This window comes from Echinops telfairi, unplaced genomic scaffold (assembly GCF_000313985.2).
Source record: "Echinops telfairi isolate 266 unplaced genomic scaffold, ASM31398v2 ScPeMD7_23;HRSCAF=83, whole genome shotgun sequence".
NCBI lineage: Eukaryota > Metazoa > Chordata > Mammalia > Afrosoricida > Tenrecidae > Echinops > Echinops telfairi.
The window spans coordinates 28,571,844-28,591,061 of NW_022103920.1; the positions used below are offsets into that span (position 1 = coordinate 28,571,844).

General features: G+C 45.8%; 1 protein-coding gene across 1 annotated transcript in view; it reads right to left on the reverse strand.

Annotated features, from left to right (window-relative positions):
• Window positions 1-19,218, reverse strand: part of MET (MET proto-oncogene, receptor tyrosine kinase) — a 146,435-nt gene that overhangs the window by 11,717 nt on the left and 115,500 nt on the right. Inside the window, exons 13-19 of the mRNA XM_004707767.2 lie at window positions 18,221-18,377; window positions 17,921-18,061; window positions 14,959-15,189; window positions 12,194-12,274; window positions 9,726-9,907; window positions 6,149-6,258; window positions 4,418-4,583 (exon numbers count right to left, since the gene is read on the reverse strand). Coding sequence (XP_004707824.1) covers window positions 4,418-4,583; window positions 6,149-6,258; window positions 9,726-9,907; window positions 12,194-12,274; window positions 14,959-15,189; window positions 17,921-18,061; window positions 18,221-18,377 — 1,068 coding nt within the window. The remainder of the gene's footprint in view (window positions 1-4,417; window positions 4,584-6,148; window positions 6,259-9,725; window positions 9,908-12,193; window positions 12,275-14,958; window positions 15,190-17,920; window positions 18,062-18,220; window positions 18,378-19,218) is intronic.

Here is a 19,218-nt window from a genome sequence, read left to right on the forward strand (position 1 = left end):
AATAATAATTTATAAATTATCAAGGGTTAGGGAAGGAGGGGGTAGGAGAGGGAGGGAAAAAATGAGGAGCCGATACCAAGGTTCAAGTAGAAAGAAAAAGTTTTGAAAATGATGATGGCAACAAATGTACAAATGTGCTTGATGCAATGGATGGATGTATGGATTGTGATAAGAGTTGTACGAGCCTCCAATAAAGTGATAAAAGACAAAAAGAAAACACAGCAAGGAGAAAACCCAATGGAGTCCCGAAGGCCCAAAGAGGAGGACATTTTGAGAAGGCAGACGTGGTCAGCAGTGTGACAAGCTGCAGGATGATGAAGCAGGAGGGGGGCACAAAGCCAGCTGGACTGAGCAACTGAGACGCCCACATGGATTTTAGTGAAAGTGCAAAGGTCTGAACAATACTGGGAACGAGTAACTTCAAATGCAGCGACATTCCAATTGTGTTTGAATGGGTTTAAGAGGGGATTCAGACTTTGGTTGAAGTCCACCTGGGCATTTGCAAGAAAGCAGACCTGTGTACCAGCAGGCAAGTTTTCACTTGTGGTCTTAATAGACAGGCACAGCTTATGACTTGCTTTTGGAAATGCTCCAATTTAGTGTTCAAAAGACTGGGCTGTCTTCGAAATGAAACCTGATGTAAACTGATCCATGCACTCAACGACCATTTGCCAAGGGAGCATTGTGTGTGGATTACTGACGTGTCCCACTTTATGCAGCACAACATGATGTCTTTCAATGAGAGGGAGTGAGAAATAGCACTGTCACATCTACAGAAACCTATTAAGCTCCCTGTCTGATACTTGCCACTAAGTGAGAACTACTAGTGTTGGTGCCAGGGTGTGTGTGGGTTTGTGGGGAGGTTGGGCAGAGTGTGTATTGGTCAAAATCTTAGAATCCCAACTCTTGCCTTGGACATTCATAATTTCACCAGTTTCTCTCTCTTTTTAAACAGCTTGGCCGAGGTATAACTTACACACCATAACATCCACTGATTCTAAGGGTGCGGCTGGTTCGTTTCAGCACGTTTGTGAAGCTGTGCTGCTACCACCACAGTTCAAGTGAGATCACTTCCCAAACCCCAGAAAATCTGCTTATGCCCCTTTGCAGCCAATCACATCTCCAGCCCGAGAGAATCACGGATCTGTTTTTTCTGTCCCCGTAGTTTTGCCTCGTTCTATAAACGGAGTTGTTCGACATCTTCTCTTTGGGTTGGCTCTCTTTCACTTCCCGTAATGTTTCTGATGTTGACCAGGCTGTGGCAAGCATCAGTCGTTCGTTCATACTGCCGAATGGTCTTCTTTGGGTGTACGGATGTACCATTTTGCCTAGCCATTCAGCTGCCAGTTGAAGGACATTTGCATTGCCCCTAGATTTGAGCTATTATGAATAATATGGCTGTGAATACTCAAGTACAAATGATCTGTGGCCGTAGGTTACCATTTCTAAGTGGCTAATGATGTTGAACATCTTTTCATGTGCTCATCAGCTAGCTGTTCATGTATCTAGCTCTTTCTCTTTGTTACGGTGGCTATTCAAATCCTTTGTCTATTTTCGCTATCGGGTTGTCTGTCTTATTCTTGAGTTGTAAGGGTTGACTCTGGTTCTTAATAGCAGACTAGCAATCAAGCCTCAATGAACAGACTCTTCTTTGCAGATAGGCTTATTCTTCCTGCCCTCTGATGTTACTTGCCACCATCACTACCTCCCCAGCCTACCTCTTTAGCGACCACTTCTTCCACCTTTTCCTGGAATCTCAACCATCAGCTCCACTCTTGAGTTATTGCTTTCTCTTATCAATCTTATCCACACCACCCTCAAAAGCCATTCCTCCATCATCTCCTGTAGCACTCTTTATTTATTGAAAACAAACTCCCATGCACCTTAGATTTAGTCTAAAATGTTTCCCCTCCATCTCCTCACTGGAATTGAAGTTGGCTCCCCTCTTGAAGACCACTTTCTTCAATCTGCTTAATGATAGGGCCACCTTGACCCTTTCTTCGACTCATGGCTAGACGGCTTCCTGCTTCCCAGTATCACACTCCCACTCAGATCCTGATCGCTCTGCCATTTCTCAGTAATTGCCACCTTCTTCCTTTGGAAGTCCATGCGATCCACTAACATGGCTTCCAGCCTACCTGGTTTGCTCTTCCCCTTACTCTAATGCTTACTCTCAAGGCCTCAACCATCAATGCTTCCTCTCCCTCCAGACACCACTCACATTCTCTGACCTACTACCTTCGAATAGAATGAGAAGTGGACACTGCATTCTGCTCAATACTTCACCCTCGAGATCCCTGAATCACTTACGTTATTCAGTTTCCAAGACCTTCCGGTCTATTCAGGAGCGGTGGGCCCTGCGGATCATCCCATTTCTTCCTGAAACTTTCTCCTCCTCTGCCTCCATGATAGTCTCTTCTGCATCTTCTACTTCTCTGCTAACTCATCTGCCTTTTCAAATTAGCTCCCTCCTTCACTTCCTCTATGCAGGTATTCTAAAGCAATTGCTTGTGGACTCGCTATGGTGCACTTCCAGCCTTGACCCTTTCCACAAGCTGTAGACACACCGAAGCTCTCTGTGCGGATGTCCTGCTCCCAGGATGACACAGTCTGCTCAAGGTGCAACTGATTGTTCCTCCTACGTCTGCTTGGGCTCCCATGCTTTGCACCCTGGCGACTTACTACACTGGCATATAACCTTGCTCCCTTTGATCTCTTTCCATCATTGTGAAGTACTGGTGACGCCCTCGGGATGCCTCTCCTTCTATCTCTTCCTTGGACCAGTTTCTATATGAATTCTAGCCCTTCTACCTCCCACTTCATCTCCAATCTGGACTTCCTGCCTCCACTCTTCTCAAATCATTTTACAGAAAAAGGAAAGACTCTAATCTAACCTGATGAAACGTTTTCACACGTCACAGGATACATCCCAGACTCTTTATTGTGGTTTTGGATGACCCCGGGAACAGAGCCTCAATTTGCTTTGCAGACAGACCGTCCCTCTGCACCTTCTGCTAGGTTTCCTTAGAATGGCAAAGATGCTTCTGCCTTCTTGCCCCTTCTGGCCTCCCATAAGCTATTCCTTCTATTATTCAGCCTCGCATGCCTACAGCTGCCCAATTCCAAACGTGCTATCTTAAAGCACCTCCGCCTCCACGGGGTGCAAGGCTGCTTGGGCAGATCTTCTCTCAATGCTCAGGTAGTTTCTGGAGACTGGGCTGAGAGAGGAGGCTGGCCTTTCCAGTTAAAGTCAGGTGCCTTTCTAGCAAGGTGCAAGGCTAATTACCCTCGCTGCTATTCGGCCCCAGTGTTGCTATCCTGCGTTTATGGGGATGCCTGCTGCCTTCAGTCTGTGAGGGGCAGACTTCACCCCAGTCCACTTGGTGCGTAGTTACAGATGGCTAAGGGCTTCTCTTCCCAGGTGGCAAAGCTCTTGGATTCCTGAGGTGCCAGCAGGATGCTCCTTTGGGCAGATGTTCTATTTGTTTGTTTCTTAATTTTAATTGTTTGACTGGCATATCACGATATAAAGCTTTAGTCACATGAATAAGACTGTGCAGTCACTACCACAATCAGTTTCAGAACAGTTTCTTCTCTTTCATACTCTTTATGGTTAGCTCCCCATTTCTGCCCAAAGTCCCCCACCATCACCCAGGTAATTATTGATCCAGTCTACTGTCTCTAGAGCATTACCTCTCCTGGATTTCATATACAGAAAATCACACGAAACAAAAACAAGAAACAAACAATCAAAAAGCTCCAACAATGACAAAGCAAAATGGGGTAAAACCTCCATCGAAAAGAAAGCAGAAAATCATAAAAATGGAAACATCTTTAAAATGGGTCAAAAGGGAGATTGAATGATGAGGTGTTACATTTTCATCCAACTCCATCTTGGGAAATGTTTTTGAATAAAGGCTGTATTGAAAACATACTGTGGATGACTGTCAGACAAACAAGTTCATTTTTATATGCAAAGAAAACCAAAATGAGTGGCATTGGTAGTTTCTTAAAAAGTAGTGAACTTTGGATGTAGGACAGGCGATGGTGCATCTGTGGTTGAATCTGGGCCCTCCATGTGGGAGACCGGGCTCAATTCTTGGCCTCTGCACCTCAACTGCAGACACTTCCCATGTATCAGAGGGGTCCGATGGGCTCCTATGATGCTGAACCGTTTTCGGTGGAGCTCCAGACTCAGACGGACTGGGAAGAAAGGCCTGGTGATGTATTCTGAAATCCAGCTAGTGGAAATCTATGGACCGCAATGGTCCGCTCCTTCAATGATCGTGAGGATGGCAGAAGCAGGGCTTCTTTCCATGGTGCATGGGGTTGCCTTGAGTTGAGGGCTGGCTCGAGTACAGCTAACAACAATGAAAGACAGTGGAAGAGAAAAAGACAGGCAAGAATAACACTTTACCACGTCGGACTTGGTGGTGAACTTCTGCGTCTGCAGGCTCTCCAGAGCCATCCACTTCACTGGCAGCTTCGCCCCGGTTTTGTTGTGCACACTGTAGTATTCCTTATCATACATATCCCGGGCAAGACCAAAATCGGCAACTTTGACGGTGAATTTTCCATCCAGCCTACAGGAAAGGACAAAATGTATTACTGATGGCTGAAGTAGAGGCGTTGGCAGCAATTCTAACTCTGTGTGCGTGCTAACATGACTTCAGGATTTGAAATCCCTAATTTCTGAAAGGAGGGCTTCCGCTGCCCTCCATGGACCAGCAGTAAGTAACACGGAATTCCCCAAGCAAAGGGCTTGGCATTGATCTTACAACAAGCCACGAATGGCATGGGGCTAGAAAACCCTTCTTGGTTTAATGCAGATCTGGAGAAACTGTAAAACTGGGTCCCCTTCTAGCCTTCCCTTGGCTGCTCCACAGAGTGGGACAGCTGGCTACTCAAAGCAATCACCCCCTAAAAAAAAGAACAAGCCATGCCAAAGTCACTGCCATGGACAGGACAGAGAAGAACTGCCCCTGTGGTTTCTGAGGCTGTAACTCTTCATAAGAGCAGCAAGCCTCATCTTTCTGCCTTGGGGCGACTGGTGGTTTTGTACTGTCGACCTTGAGGTCTGCAGCCCAATGTGTAGCCACTATGCCACTAGGGTTTACTGGTCTTCATTGATCAACTTAAAAGTATTACTTGGTTGTGTGGGGAAGTAACCTAAAGGGGGTTGTAATCTTACTTTTTCATTTTCTGATTGGTTAGGCTGCTGTGTGCACTCAGGTTGATTTCCACTCACAGGGACCGTATAGGACAGAGTAGAACAGGAGACCCATTGGGTCTCCTAGGCTGTCATCTATACAGGAACAGATGGTCAGATCTTTTGACTGGCCTTTTGGTTACCAACCAAGAGTTTAACTCTTACACCACCAAGGCTCCTCGTTGGCTAGGCTACGCGTACCATGTAGTCTATCAGTAGGCCAATGGATAGTTAGTAAAACGTCTAAAAAAAAACAGCAAGGATCAACCCAAACCAATTGCCTCTACCCAAGGCTTGCCTCCTTTGTTTAATCAGACTTCCATGTTGCTGCTACATTTGCCCGAAACCAATGCAGGGGAATACAAATTCCATTCACACATACCATAAGTCATGAATCAGCACCACGCAAAGGAAAGTACTGAATCAATGACAAACTGTTGACTGTTGTATTATACAGTCCAGGCAGCCAGACACAAATAACACTCTTTGTATATTCATTCCCAGACACTGTTTTTGGTGGAGCTTCGGCAGGCTGACTTCCAATCCACTCTTGGGAAGTTGTTACATATTGTGATGTGTGTCACTAGCTCTCTTTCTTTTCACCGTAAAATGTGGAAGATCAAATTTTCCCTCCCAAACACTAATGCAGTGTGAAACCACCACACTGGGGGCGGCTGATGGGAAGGACCAAGAAAAGTGAAAGTGCGCAGCAGCTGGGGACGACCCCCTGTGGAGAACTGCTTCCAAAGTCTCTGTGCGATGAAACCTGCAAGGCCCTCCTCCGTTCCCATGGCTCACACATCAATCTAACGCTGTAACAGAAGTCAAAGGCGTTTGCATAAGAAGAGAAGAAACAGCTCAGGGAGCAGGCAACAGTGGGAAACTAGATCCCCCTGTCCCATGGTTTGGGCTGTGGCACAGGGGCTCTCTCATACTTACATACAGTTCCTGGCGGCCAGGTCTCTGTGGACAAACTTTTTGCTGGCAAGATATTTCATGCCCTTGGCGACTTGAAGACCAAAGCCAATGAGATCTTTCACAGTGGGGCTCTGCAAGCGAAGGGGGGTGGGCAACCACAGAGTTAGCGCATTCTGTTCTCAGGCTGACCACTTACAAGAATGATTTGTCTAAAGGATAACGTGTGCCTCCTTTGATAGCATCGACCATTTAGTAAATACCAACTATTGGGCCTGGGAGAAGAAGATGGGGCTTTCTACACCCAACAAGATTTACAGTCTTGGAATCCCCCAGGTGCAGTTCTACTCTGTCCTATACGGTGGCTAGGAGTGAGAATTTACTTGATCACAGAGAGTTTAAAAGGCCTGTGATCCACCCCCCAAAAACCAGCTATTGGAATCACTGCTCCTACTCTGACACACCTGAGAGCCAGCCATGAGCTGAATCTACTGAACAGGTTGGGTGTTCGTGTACAGAGTCCCTGAGTGGGATGAATAGTTAATGCACTTGACTGCTAACCAAATGGTGGTTTGAATTCACCCAGAGGTGCCTTGGAAGAGAGGGCTGGCTGACTAGCTCCGGAGACATCAGCCACTGAAAACTCAGTGGAACACAGCTCGACTGGCATACATCGAGTGGCGGTGAGTTGGACTCAACTCAGCGGCAGCTGCTTGGTTATCTTATGTCAAACCCAAAGCTACGTCTTTTTAGACATTATAGCGAATCCTTATCCACCCCAGTGAGGTAGGTATTGCTGGCGCCACTTTACAGATGCAAATAAATCACCTAAACACAGACGGTTAGTGGCAGAGACAGGATCTGTGTCATGACTGCTAGGCTCCTACACTCACATGGTAGAAGCATCAATCTCATTGAGTAGAAAGATAGAGAACTCTACAGTGGTTCTTCTGTAGGTACTGGGACAGCAGCTCACAACTCCAGTGCCCACGACCAGTCAGAGAATATGCTCCGCAAACTCTAGCCACAAGACCGGAAGGACGCAGGAATGCCTTTAGATCAATGATAAGGATGATCTCTGACACTGCATACATGTCCCAGTGGCACCAGGAATACAGTGTCACTCCTTCAGTCACTGTAAGCCCAAGAAGCAAGAGACACAGACTGTGGGGCCCTGGACGAAGGGCTGTAGCCCCTAAATGCATACAGTGTGTGGACAGGACAGTGCCGTGGGTTTCAAGTTGCTCTGTAAGACATTGCTGTGTTACTGCCATGTGTCCCGGGTTTGATTCCTGGCTAAGGCACCTTGTGTGTATTCACTACCAGTCTTTCAGTAGCAGCGTAGGCGTTGTGATGATGCTGAGCATTTTTCAGGGACGCTTCCAGACTAAGATAGTCTAAGAAGAAAGGCCTGGCTACAGACTCCCCCAAATCAGCCCCAAGCTCTATGGATCACGATCACAATCCACAAGAGATCATGGGGATGGCACAGGACCTGGCCGTGAGTCAGGAGTGAGTGGAGGACCACAAACAAGGACTCCGTGCTGGCGGTCCCTAGCAACTCCTTGGGAATGAACGTCATGGTGTTTGGGCAGTAGGGGATCTGTATCATGCTTTAACTCCAGGGAAATAGGACCTGCTCCCAAAAGCAGAGAGCTAGGAAACCCACCCAGACTAGCTTAGCAGATAATGACCAAAGTTCAAGTGCCAGGCAGGTCTGTCTTGGTCATTTGCTTTCTGCAAAAATCTACTGCCCTGGAGTCTTCAAGCCCTTTGGCTGAGCACAAACTACTTTCCATCTCTGTAGCTTATTTTCTTCAAGGAACTTGACCCTGTGTTTATAAAGTTGTTTCTGATCAAGAGTAAAGCAATTCCAAGAACTCCCACAGAGAGCCAGCCAGCAGGGCTGAGGAGGGGACATTCCTGATTTTCAGGTCTGGAGGCGCCTCCTTCCCTCCTCCCAGGCCTGGCCAACACGTGTTCACCCTTTCGGTCCTGTCAGAAATGCCACTTACAAAACCATGCATAAGAGCCCAAGAACCGCTTTTGTAACACTGAACTCATACTTCAACACACTTGCATTTGAATGGGATGTGGGTGCACACACACAGACATACTTACCCACAGATACCTGAGGGGACTGCAGAACGTTTGTGGGAAAATTCCCTCATCTGTTCGTTCCACTTTCCCCAAACTTTCTGAACCCCGCTTGTGTATACACTATGTTTTTCGCATAGACCACACACATGTAAATATCACACACACACATGCATATACTGTACATAGCCTGCAGAGGAAACTATTGAAGGGGCTTCGAGGTTTTAAAAAAACACAGACTCTGTGTGTTATTTACATAAAAATATGGAAGTTATTACTTGTTTATTGTCTACTACTGCCCTGTCCAATAGAAATAAAATGCAAGCCACGTACATAACCTAAACACATGGGCAGTTCTACTCTGTTGGTAGGGGTCACTGTGAGTCAGAATTGGCTTGGGGGACAATACACTTGGTTTGTTGGTTTAATAATCACACAGAAAAATAAAAGTAAACAGGTGAAACTACTTTTCATAGTATATCTTCCAGTCAATATATCCAAAGTGTTATCATGTCAACATGGAAGCAACAGAAACACACCATTTATCTCCCTTTTTAATACTAAGTCTGCATACTACAATTCAACATCTGGATTTGACACTTAGGGGACATCTCAATTCATACTCGCTGCACTTCACGTGTGGCTGGTCGCCAGAGCACTGGGTATTCCCACTACGGGAAGACGTGCGGTGGAGGACAGTGAAGTTAAGCAGGGGAAGGATGGGCCAGCTGCAAGGTCAAACAAGCCAGGAGAGCCTCAACTTGAAGCCGATGGTTGGGCAGAGATAAAGGAGATGAGGCATGCAGCTGTGTGCGGCGTGTGTTGTAGGGGGCGGGGAGAGGGCAGTGGTCCAGGAGGAGGGCACACGGGGGCAAAGGTCTCATGGGAGGAGGGTACGTGGCAAGATCAAGGAAGAGTGAGTGGATCGCTTGGGATGGAGGGCTCAATGGCTTCTCCTGTGGAGCTACAGCTGCATGTGGGCGGAAGCCGGCTCTGTCTTCTGGTTTCCCGCGCCACCGCCGTGTTCAGTTTCTGGCACACTCAAAGATGGTTACGTGTACCAAGCAGATAGAGCAGTGGTTCTCAACCTGTGGGTCGAGACCCTGTGGAGGTCGAATGAGCTTTTCACAGGGGTCACCTGATTCACAATAGTAGCAAAACGACAGTTTTGAAGTAGCAACAAAATTAATTTTATGATTTGGGGGTCACCACAACATGAAGAACCGTATGAAAGGGTTGCGGCATGAGGGAGGTTGAGAGCCACTGGGGTAGAGTAAGCCTGCATCCACCCTCGCCAGTATCCCAGTTTTTTTTTACCCCAACAGGATCGAGGATTTTGAAGTGCAAATGAATGGAATTAGCCTCTTCATTTCAACCATGCTGAATTCAACACGTGTCTTTCGAGCGAAGCTTTCCCAAGGGTTCAAGGCAGACATCTTTGGGACAGGCGGGCTGGTGAATGAGCCGCTGGTTCACCGGCCAGTGACGCTGGTCAGATACTTACGTGAGTCTCATTTCTAATGAAGTTCCGAAGGTCTCCGTGCTTCATGTACGGTAGGACCACCAGAGGAGACCCCTCACTTCGAAGGCAGATTCCCAAGAGTGAGAGAACGTTGGGATGGCTGAAGTCTTTCATGATGATGCCCTCGGTCAGAAACTGGGAAACTTCTCCGATGTCCGTGATTCCTGAGCAACGCAGAGAGGGACACATTCGCTTTATTGTGAAGCAAACCCCAGGCTGACGAGAATCCTGAGACAGTCTCTTTACTGTTTACTACAGTGGATGGTGCCACCCCACACTGTACCTACAGGTCGCCATCAACACCCATCTCCACTGTGATGACCCCCTCACTGCCATTGGTTTGATTCCCACTCGTAGAGACCTCGAAGGGCAGGGCAAAACTGCTCCTTCAGAATTTGGAGTGTGTAAATCTTTATGGGAACAGAAAGCGACATCTTTCCTTCATAGAATGGCTGGTGGATTTGAACTCCTCACCTTGCAGTTAGCTGCCCAACACGTAGTCCACCATGCCACCAAAGCTCCTTCTACACTGAGAGTCTACCAGTCAGTGTCTTACATGCAGGGGCAGACTTATCCAATTCAGAAAGAGGCTAGGCAAGTAGGCCTGTCCGTTTTTATAGCAGTCGTCTGGGAAAACTTTTCCTGTGAAAAGCCAGATCATCTCCCATTTTTGGCTTCGTGGGCCATGTAACCTTCACTGTGACTACTCAAGGCTGGTGGCATAACAGTTAATTGTTCAGCTGCTAAATGAAAGACCGGCCAGTGGCTCAAACCCACCTGCTGCTCTGTGGGTGCAAGATGCCCCCGCCTATTCCTAGACATCTACGGCCTTGGAAAGCCTATGGAGAAGAGTTGGAGTCGACTCAATGGCATTGATTTTTGACAGCTACATTTTATTACATTCACTCAACGCTGCCATTGTACGAAGGGCAGGCTTGGCCAATATATGGTTGTATCCAGTAAGCTTTATCTGTGAAAACAGGCTATCGTTGGCTAACTCCTAGATGAGGAAAAATTTGAAGGCCCATCACCATATGATATCTTTACAGATTTTCTTTTTAGAGGATTAGAAATGGTTCTCATTATTTCCAGTTATCAATACCTGAGGGCTGATATTAGCATTGAAGAGTCAATCATGTTTAACTCTTTAATCTGACGGGAAGCTCTCTGCTGATAGTAATAGTATTGGTACATAATTTCACAAAGGCAATGTATTCTGAGACCCAGAATACATTGAGCCGCCGGAGGTCGACAGGGACCAAGTCCGTACCGGTGCAGCGCAGGGACAGAAAGATTTCTCAGTGTTAACTGTGTCCTTACACTGAGGCTAATTGGCAGAGTTTCCTTCTTTCTGGAAGCAAATTTATTGACAACCATACTCAATCTATCATAGTTTGTAGCTAGATTTCATACAGCCTGTCCCTTTAATTACCTTGTGGTCAGATTGCCAACAGAATCAATCATGCAGAGCAGTGCTCAGCAGAGAGGTTTATATAAAGACAGTTGGACTCATCCTGCAATAATGCATCTTGCAGGGAAAGCTGCCACGTGTGTCTTTGGGGCGTATTAATTCCCAGGTCCACACACTTATAATGCAACTGATGGCATATTTGGGCTTCTGCTAATTACAAGCCGCCATTTAGAAATGGTGGGGGAAAAGCAAGCACACAGACTTGACTCGGGGGCTCTGCGAGCATCAGTGGAGACAGGAAAACCCTAGAAATGGAGTCCACTGAGCTGCACAGTACAGCAAGTTATGGCCATCATGAAGGCGCAGGGCCATCCATCCAGACTTAGCTTAGGGCTGGAGGCATTCTGAAACAAGCATGTCTTAAAATGCCATTCATTCAGCGGAAAAAGAGTTTCCCAGTAGCTGCCACAATGACCAAAAGAAATGTTTGAGCACAGAAAGGGGTTAAGCCTCAGTTATTCAGGAAGTTCATTAGGCGGATACCTTATTCCTCAAAAATGCAGCTAAATGAGGTACTACCATATTTAATATTTTTTCAAGTTTTCTGCCAACATATTTTTCTCCTGTTTGTCTCATTTCATTTTTTATCTATTTAATGGGAGTTGTGGTTAAAAAATAAATGATAGTAATGCCTGTGGGCAAAATGAGTCATTCTGACTGCACGTGCCAACATGCTTCCAATAGTTTCCAGAAATGTCATTTGCAAAGCAAATATTATAAGCCAAACACAGTTCAACGATACTCGGTTCATCTCCAAACGTAACGTTTCTTACATCCCTACCTGCCGGGGCTCTCCGGGGTCATTTCAGAGGTGTTACCTCAGTTCAGAGTTTAGACCAAACCTGCTTGCAGGAGTAGATCTATAATTCCAGCAGGAGCCGAGTTTCCCTCCAGGGTAGGTGTAATTCAATATTTTATTATAAACTATTTATTAGTTTGCAAACCACCAATGGGTATTTTGCTGTTAAATGCAACTTACGATTCAAGGACTTCACAGCACAGTGGATTTTCCTGTCATCATTGTCCAACAGAGTCCCATGATACACACACCCGAAATGGCCTGTGTGAAGAGCGAACTTGTTTAGTGTTGCATTATTTATCTATACATATATATATATGTGTGTGTGTGTGTGTGTGTGAGAGAGTGTGTAGTGGTCAAGTATACATGACAAACACATTTGCCATTGTAGTGTACAGGCAGTGACATCACTTACATTTACCATGCTGGGTCACCCATGCGACTTTCCATAGCCACATGTTTTCATCATCCCAAGCAGGAACCCAGACTCCCTTAAGCAATAGCTCCCCACTGGCCTCTCCCTTGGTCCATGGTAACCATGACTAGTCTTTTGGATGTTTCCTATAAATGGGATCATGCAAGATTTGCCCGTGTCTGCCTTTCCCCTGAAGATGTTTTCAAGATTCATTTGTGCTGCAGCATGCGTCCCATCTCCATTTCTCTTATGGCCGAGTAGCGTCCCAGGGCATCGATGCCCCCTGTCGTCAGATGCTCTGGGCGTATTCCATCTCACGGGGATATCACGCGTGTGAAGGGGAACTGTGCTCCACGCACTTTTCAAGAACGTGCCTTTGTGGAGCAGGGCAGCAGACCAATCCTGACTTGCCTCTGGGTGGGTTCCAATGACCAACCTTTTGACTGGAAGCTGTGCGTAACGATTTAATCATGCCCATACGTATACTGAGCCCTTGCTCATGTACCCTGAGCCCTTGCTCACCTTCCTTTCCTTCACGTTTCTTTTTTCGGCAAGAAGGAACATGCTTTTTTATATGTTTGATATATGTACATGCATATAACCCTGGGAATGTATAGCGATGATTATATATATATCACCCAAAGAGAGAAAAATCTGATTCTTTAAGACATGGTAAAATGCATGTTCAAGGATCTGCTATGAAGGGCTTACGTACTAAACTATTCACCCACAGTGGAACTCCTATACACAGGACTAACAAGTACTTCATAAAAAAGAAATGTACGGGGGAAAAAAAAAGAAACGTATGAATTGAATAATACCTTTTAAGTATATAAATATAGTTTGCTTTCATGAAGAAGTTTAAGAACGCCAACTCAGTATATCGCAATTATGGAGAGGAAATAAAACACGGGGAAAAGGATTTCCCCATTAGTCACTGATTAATAAGTCATCTAGGTTGGCAGAAACTGAAAGGCAGTTGCCTCAAAGAAGCCAGTTGCCTGTGACTCACTTCATCCCCTTCTCTCGGCTGCAGCCTCAGCCCTTTCCCAGAGGCAGCCTTTTGCCCAGTGGCCATAATTCTCCCCAGAGGTGCCAAATGTCTGATGGCTGTGTGACCTTCAGTTATCAGTCCAGCCCATCAGCCAAGACTGGAGAGTGTTTCTGAGCCCGGGCTGCCTTCTTGGAGTGGGATGTGACTACAAGGAGATCTCTGCTCCGGAGCATCCTCATTCTACTGGGCGGCAGCATGTGCATCCGTGAGAGGGACTCTTCCTAAGACTCTAGTCATCAAGGAATAACTATCATCGTTGCACCTTTTGGATTAAACCCCCCAACTTTAGCTTTACAATGTTCTAGAATTAGTACATAATTAGTGAGGTCATGCACCCTGGAATGGATGCAACCACTGGGATTTGATGGCTGGTAATGGACCCATATATTACTCTGCTGTCAGACCTGGAAACATGCTTGTTAACAGCGACCCTGTCTTATGAAGGAGGCGCATGGCAGAGGCTCGGGTCTGGAGGGTGTCCAGTGTGTGCGGTCTGATGTTCATGGATGACCAGTCTCCCCCTCATTTTGGGAGCATCGAGCTAGCAGATGTCGTACCACCATGCACAGCACACACAGTGAAAGGGATCAGAAGCCACTCAGTAAACGGGAGGGGCCTCTTTAGAAATAAGAGAGAAGGGAAAAAAACCCCAAACCCCAACCAAACCTCGCTACCATGGAGTCCATTCTAACCCAGGGTAGAACTGTCCCTGTGGATTTCAGAGGCGGTCTCATCTTTCTTCCTCGCCTCATCTTTCTCCCTCGCGGTGGCAGGTGGTTTCAAACCATTGACCTCATGGCTAGCAGCCCAATGTGTAACCACTACAACACTAGTGGCTCCCCAAAGGGAAGAGTGAAGTTCATTTTTGAGCTAAAAGGTTTCCCTCCTGGTTGGTTTCTTTTCCTGCTAAATATGTCCTCAAATACTGTTTATGCTAACCGTTATTGCTGCCCCGGAGGGTTTATTTCAAGTACCCCCTTCTCCCCGTGTAAAGCAAGATGATGTATGCTGCTTCAGACCCTGGGAACGCTATGCATCCCCTGCCTTCTGATGCTGTCCCGCAGCACGCTGGCGGCTATAAACCAGGACTTGGAGGTGCAGCCACAGTTCTCAGGGTAAAGGAGGCTCTGGGCAGTGAGGAGGGACAATCCTGGATTTAAAGGAGTGATTTTTAAAGGGCAGCACATGGCACTTTACAAAAAACTAGAGTTGCCACTGTGAAAAAGGCGAGGGAGGGGTGTGATTTGTTTCCTAAAGCATTAGGGAGATTATCAGCTTGCCCCACTGCCAAGGGCCAGGTCCCCATGGGTAGGGCTTGCAGGGCTGTGTTTCAGAGGGAACAGGAATCAAATGTGCTTATTATCACTGTGCGGTCAGTGGCTTTGGCCATTGTCTAAATCCCTAATCTGCAGAGGCCGAAGATAAAATGCTCCTGGGGAAACGGCATGTAACAAAAGGCCGAGTGGAAAGACTTACCTCTTCCTATGACTTCATTGAAATGCACAATCAGGCTGCTGGGCCCGATCACGACGTGCTGGACGGCTTGGACCAACTCAGGGTTTAGAGCGCTGAGGTCAATATGGACAGTGTTCTGCAGTAATGGACTGGAGATGTCAGAGTCCCCACTAGTTAGAATGGGGGACAGGTCCGGCAGGGGGTACTGCACTTGTCGGCATGATCCGTTCTGAGATGAGTTAGGAAACTGGTCTGCAAGATAGAGTGGGATTGCCCAGGACACAATCAGGAGAGCTCACTGAGCTAGGCCTGGACGGGGCAGCAATGTGGATTAATAGCAAAGTCTAAGTTCTGAAATGAAGGAACTGGCGGTTAAGTCAACGGATAAGGCTAAGGAAAGCCTTTGCAAAGGAATTGGCTTAACGAAAGAGATACTAAGTTGGCTTATTACATATACAAGTGTGCTTGAAAATATTTGCCAACATTTTTTTTAAAGCAGGCGAAGCATTATGTTTTGAAATTTGTTAATCCCTCTATATTTCCTTAGAGTCTTCACTTGTTATAAATAAGGCCGGAGTTGAGGTTTGTCTTTGGAGATAGTCTAATCTGAAGAAGTCAAGGACTGCCTTGTACCACAAAAATAAACGTCCAATGGAAGGAAAAGAAAATGAGACCTTTTGAGAGACAAGCGGTCACTCACGGAATTATCGTATATACTCGAGTATAAGCCAACCCAAATATCAGCCAAGGCACCTAATTTTACCACAAAAACTACATTAAAAATGTGCTGAAAAACTTAGTTTATGCATGAGTATATATGGAAATTAGGACTGCATTAAACCTCCACGGGTTCTTGGCAAGGAGAAATATAGACATCCACACAGGTAGCTAGCTAGGTTTAGAAATCTTCACGGGAGTGAACAGCCTCATCTTTCACCGGGACTCAGCAATCATTCCGAGGGGAAGGATGAGACTGTCTACTCTCATCAAAGTGTCAAGTCTTGAGAACCCAAAGGGCCTTGTCAGTCTGTCCTGTAGGGTAAGTATGCGTCAGAACAGACTTGATGGCAGTGAGTAAGTTATTTCTGGTCCTACTTAATCATTCTGGTATTTTCTACAATGGACATTCTGGTTAATCACAGATCATCCTGGCCTAGGTCGTAAATCTCAACAGCAGCCCCCCACCCCACCCTGCTCAGAGCAGTTACTTTCTGGAAATAGGTAAGGTGCAGTCTTCAATGAAGGCTACAGAATATCACGGAAGAACATGCAACGTTAGGTGGGTGAGGTAGGGAGGAAACCTGGTTGGGTGCCTCTTCCTTGATTCCCCACGAGTCAGGTTCTCTAAACCTTTCCCAAGGGCTGGAAATGAAAGTGAATGCACCTCCTTCATTGTCATTTTCCAGGTTTCTGCCCCTGGAGTTCAGGGTCCTGCATTCTCGATGGTGCAGAGATGCAGGGCGTCCTTGGTAAGACTCCGAAGACAAGTCTTCAGGAATGCTACCTGCTGATGTCCCTTCACCTGAATTAAAACCTGCTCACAAACCAATCTACAGGGACAGTTTTGGTCCTGGTGAATTACCCGGAGAATACCGAGTTTGCACAAAAAAGACCGATGAAAAAGCTTTCTTCGCCAGCCACAGGGAAAAGCTCTGCAGTGGCCTCTTCATAAGGTCCTGGCTGTCTTCTCTTCCTTCTTCTCTCTGGAGGATGCCCTTCTGCCTACTTTGTCTTTCTACATCTCTAGAGAGGTAAAGCCAATTTAGAAAGGAGGATGAGACTTGAGTGTCTTATGCTAAAAGAGGGCATAGGTTAAAAATGTTTTAGCTACTTCAATGTATACCATATATGTGAATATGAGTTAATAAATAGATCTAAATATCAGAACTGTACACTGGATCTGAGGTGTCCATGTTTTGAAGGGCATGGCTTCCTAAAGCTAAAATAGAGTCAGGTGGGCAAAGACAATATTTACAGCTTTGTATCCCAGTAGAAGGAACATAAGGTTCCTTATAATAAGTCAGTGTTAGAGAAGTTAGTGTGCTGTGGCATTCTGCTCTTAGACTTGTTGTGATGAGCACCTTCTAACTTTTCCAGTGTCTTCAACCGTCTGTGACTCATTTTATTTGTCCAAGGGTAAATATTCAACCAGGGAGGTGCTTGTACTTGACTCATGTCCTGTAACTTCTAGAGATAATAGAGCTGATACAATACAGGCCATTTTGCTTTGACCAGGAGACTTCAGAGTGAAACAATGAGAAACACACCAGTTAGCATGACCATTTATTTGGCCCTAGTGTTTTGCAAAGCATGACGATGTTGGCCAGCCCTCCTCCTCTCTTTAAAAAAAAAAAAAGCATAATTGAAGGTTTTTCTTGGACAAGGCTCAAAATGTATTTACGTTCAGGAATGCTGTGGGGAAAAGTCTGTGTACTAATAGTTCACAGAGAATGTTTTGCTGGTGGACTAAGGTATATTGTAAATGGTTGGGGGGAGGTTCAACCAGTAATAAATGTAGCAGCAACAATTTCTATTTTCATAACCCTTCCTGTGTTACTCAAAAGAGCTGCATAATTTCTTAACCTTGCATTCTGACGACAAGCACGTTACCTTTGCTCAGATGAGCTCTGAAAGCACCTTTTAGTGAGAAGAGAGTGTAAGGACTCCAAGACATATCATATCTAGGGGCACCATTGTAAAGTGGACATCTACTTCCATGCCAATTTACAGACACTTTTTGGGCCAAGGAGGAGGTACCATATATACTCAAGTATAAGCCAACTCGAATATCAGATAAGGCACCTAATTTTAACCACAAAAACTGCATTAAAAATTTGCTGAAAAACTCGGCTTATACACGAGTATATACAGGAAATAATTCTTACATATTTTTATAAAAATATTAAAGCAAAAAAGACAATGATGCCATCACCCACTGAGGGAGCTGCACTGGTGTTTCTCACAACAACAAACGGAAACATACCTTCTGGAAATGTGGCCCGGTAGTCCACGGACTCATTTGAAACCATTTCCGTAGTTGGGCTTACACTTCGGGCACTTACAAGCCGATCCAAGTGAGGAGTGTGGACTCTTGCGTCATAGCAAACTAATTCACTGCCCAGATCTCCAAACAGAGAGAAAGAAAGAACTTGTTAAGGACGTGGCTCTGCTGGCTCCCAGTGGACCTCGACCCAGCGTGAGGAACTCACGGCTGTACGGATCACGTATCAGGCAGCTATTAAGGTAACACCTTAAAATAAGCCATGGTAAAATAAAAATGCACCTTTAATTTGCTTTCTCTTTTTCAGCCACAGGAAAAGCCCCAGGGATGATAAGAGTATGACTGATATTGAGACAACACCAACAATCAATCCTGTGAAATTCTGATCCGGCTGAACTATTACTTTTCCAAGGACAGTTGAAGAAACTGCTTGCTTCCACTGAAAATGACAATGAAAAGTCAGAATTTAGCCATGATAAATAGTTTCAAAATATAGCCCATAGGATTCATTGCTTTCTCTTAGTGCTAAAAATACTACTTGATTCCTGCCCTCCAAGAAGTGGCAGAAACTGCCTTCAGAATAAGTAGTCAGTGCTCTAGTAATTAACGCCAAATGCACTGCCACTGACTTGCCTGCTGACTTGCAGAAGCCCTATAGGCCAGAGTAGAGGCATGCCTGAGGGTTCCTGAGACTGCACATCTTTACAGGCATAGTTAGCTTCCTCTCTCCCTGCTGGGACGATGCTATCCGTGGGATTTGCAGTCCAATGCCTGCCCCAGTGTGCTCCTTGCCCTAGAGATTACTGTGAGAATTATATTCCAAAGTGCTTAGGTTTGGTCTATGGCCTTATATCATAAATATTTGAATACATAATTAGCCTAGGATTAACATGACTCGCTGCTACCAGTAACTTTGGAGGTTCAAGTCCACTGAAAGGAATCTTGAAAGAGAGGCCTGGCAATCTAGTTGTGAAAAACATGCTGTTGGAAATCCTCCAGAGCGCAGTTCTCGGGGTCACCAGGAGCCAGATGGACTTGACAGCCACTGCTTATTAAGAATGAGATGATAGTTAAGGGACCATCCTTGCTCGGCAGACTCTGGAGTGCAAAAGGAGGGACCGACACATGAATTACCGATTACCCTTCAAGGGACATGTGCCAATGAAGTATGGGAAAACAGTAAGAAACAGCGCCAATGGGACATTAAATTTTTTCTTGGGGGGAGAGGGCAGAGGACTTTCCATGGGAGATAAATTATCATATTATTATGGGACAATGAG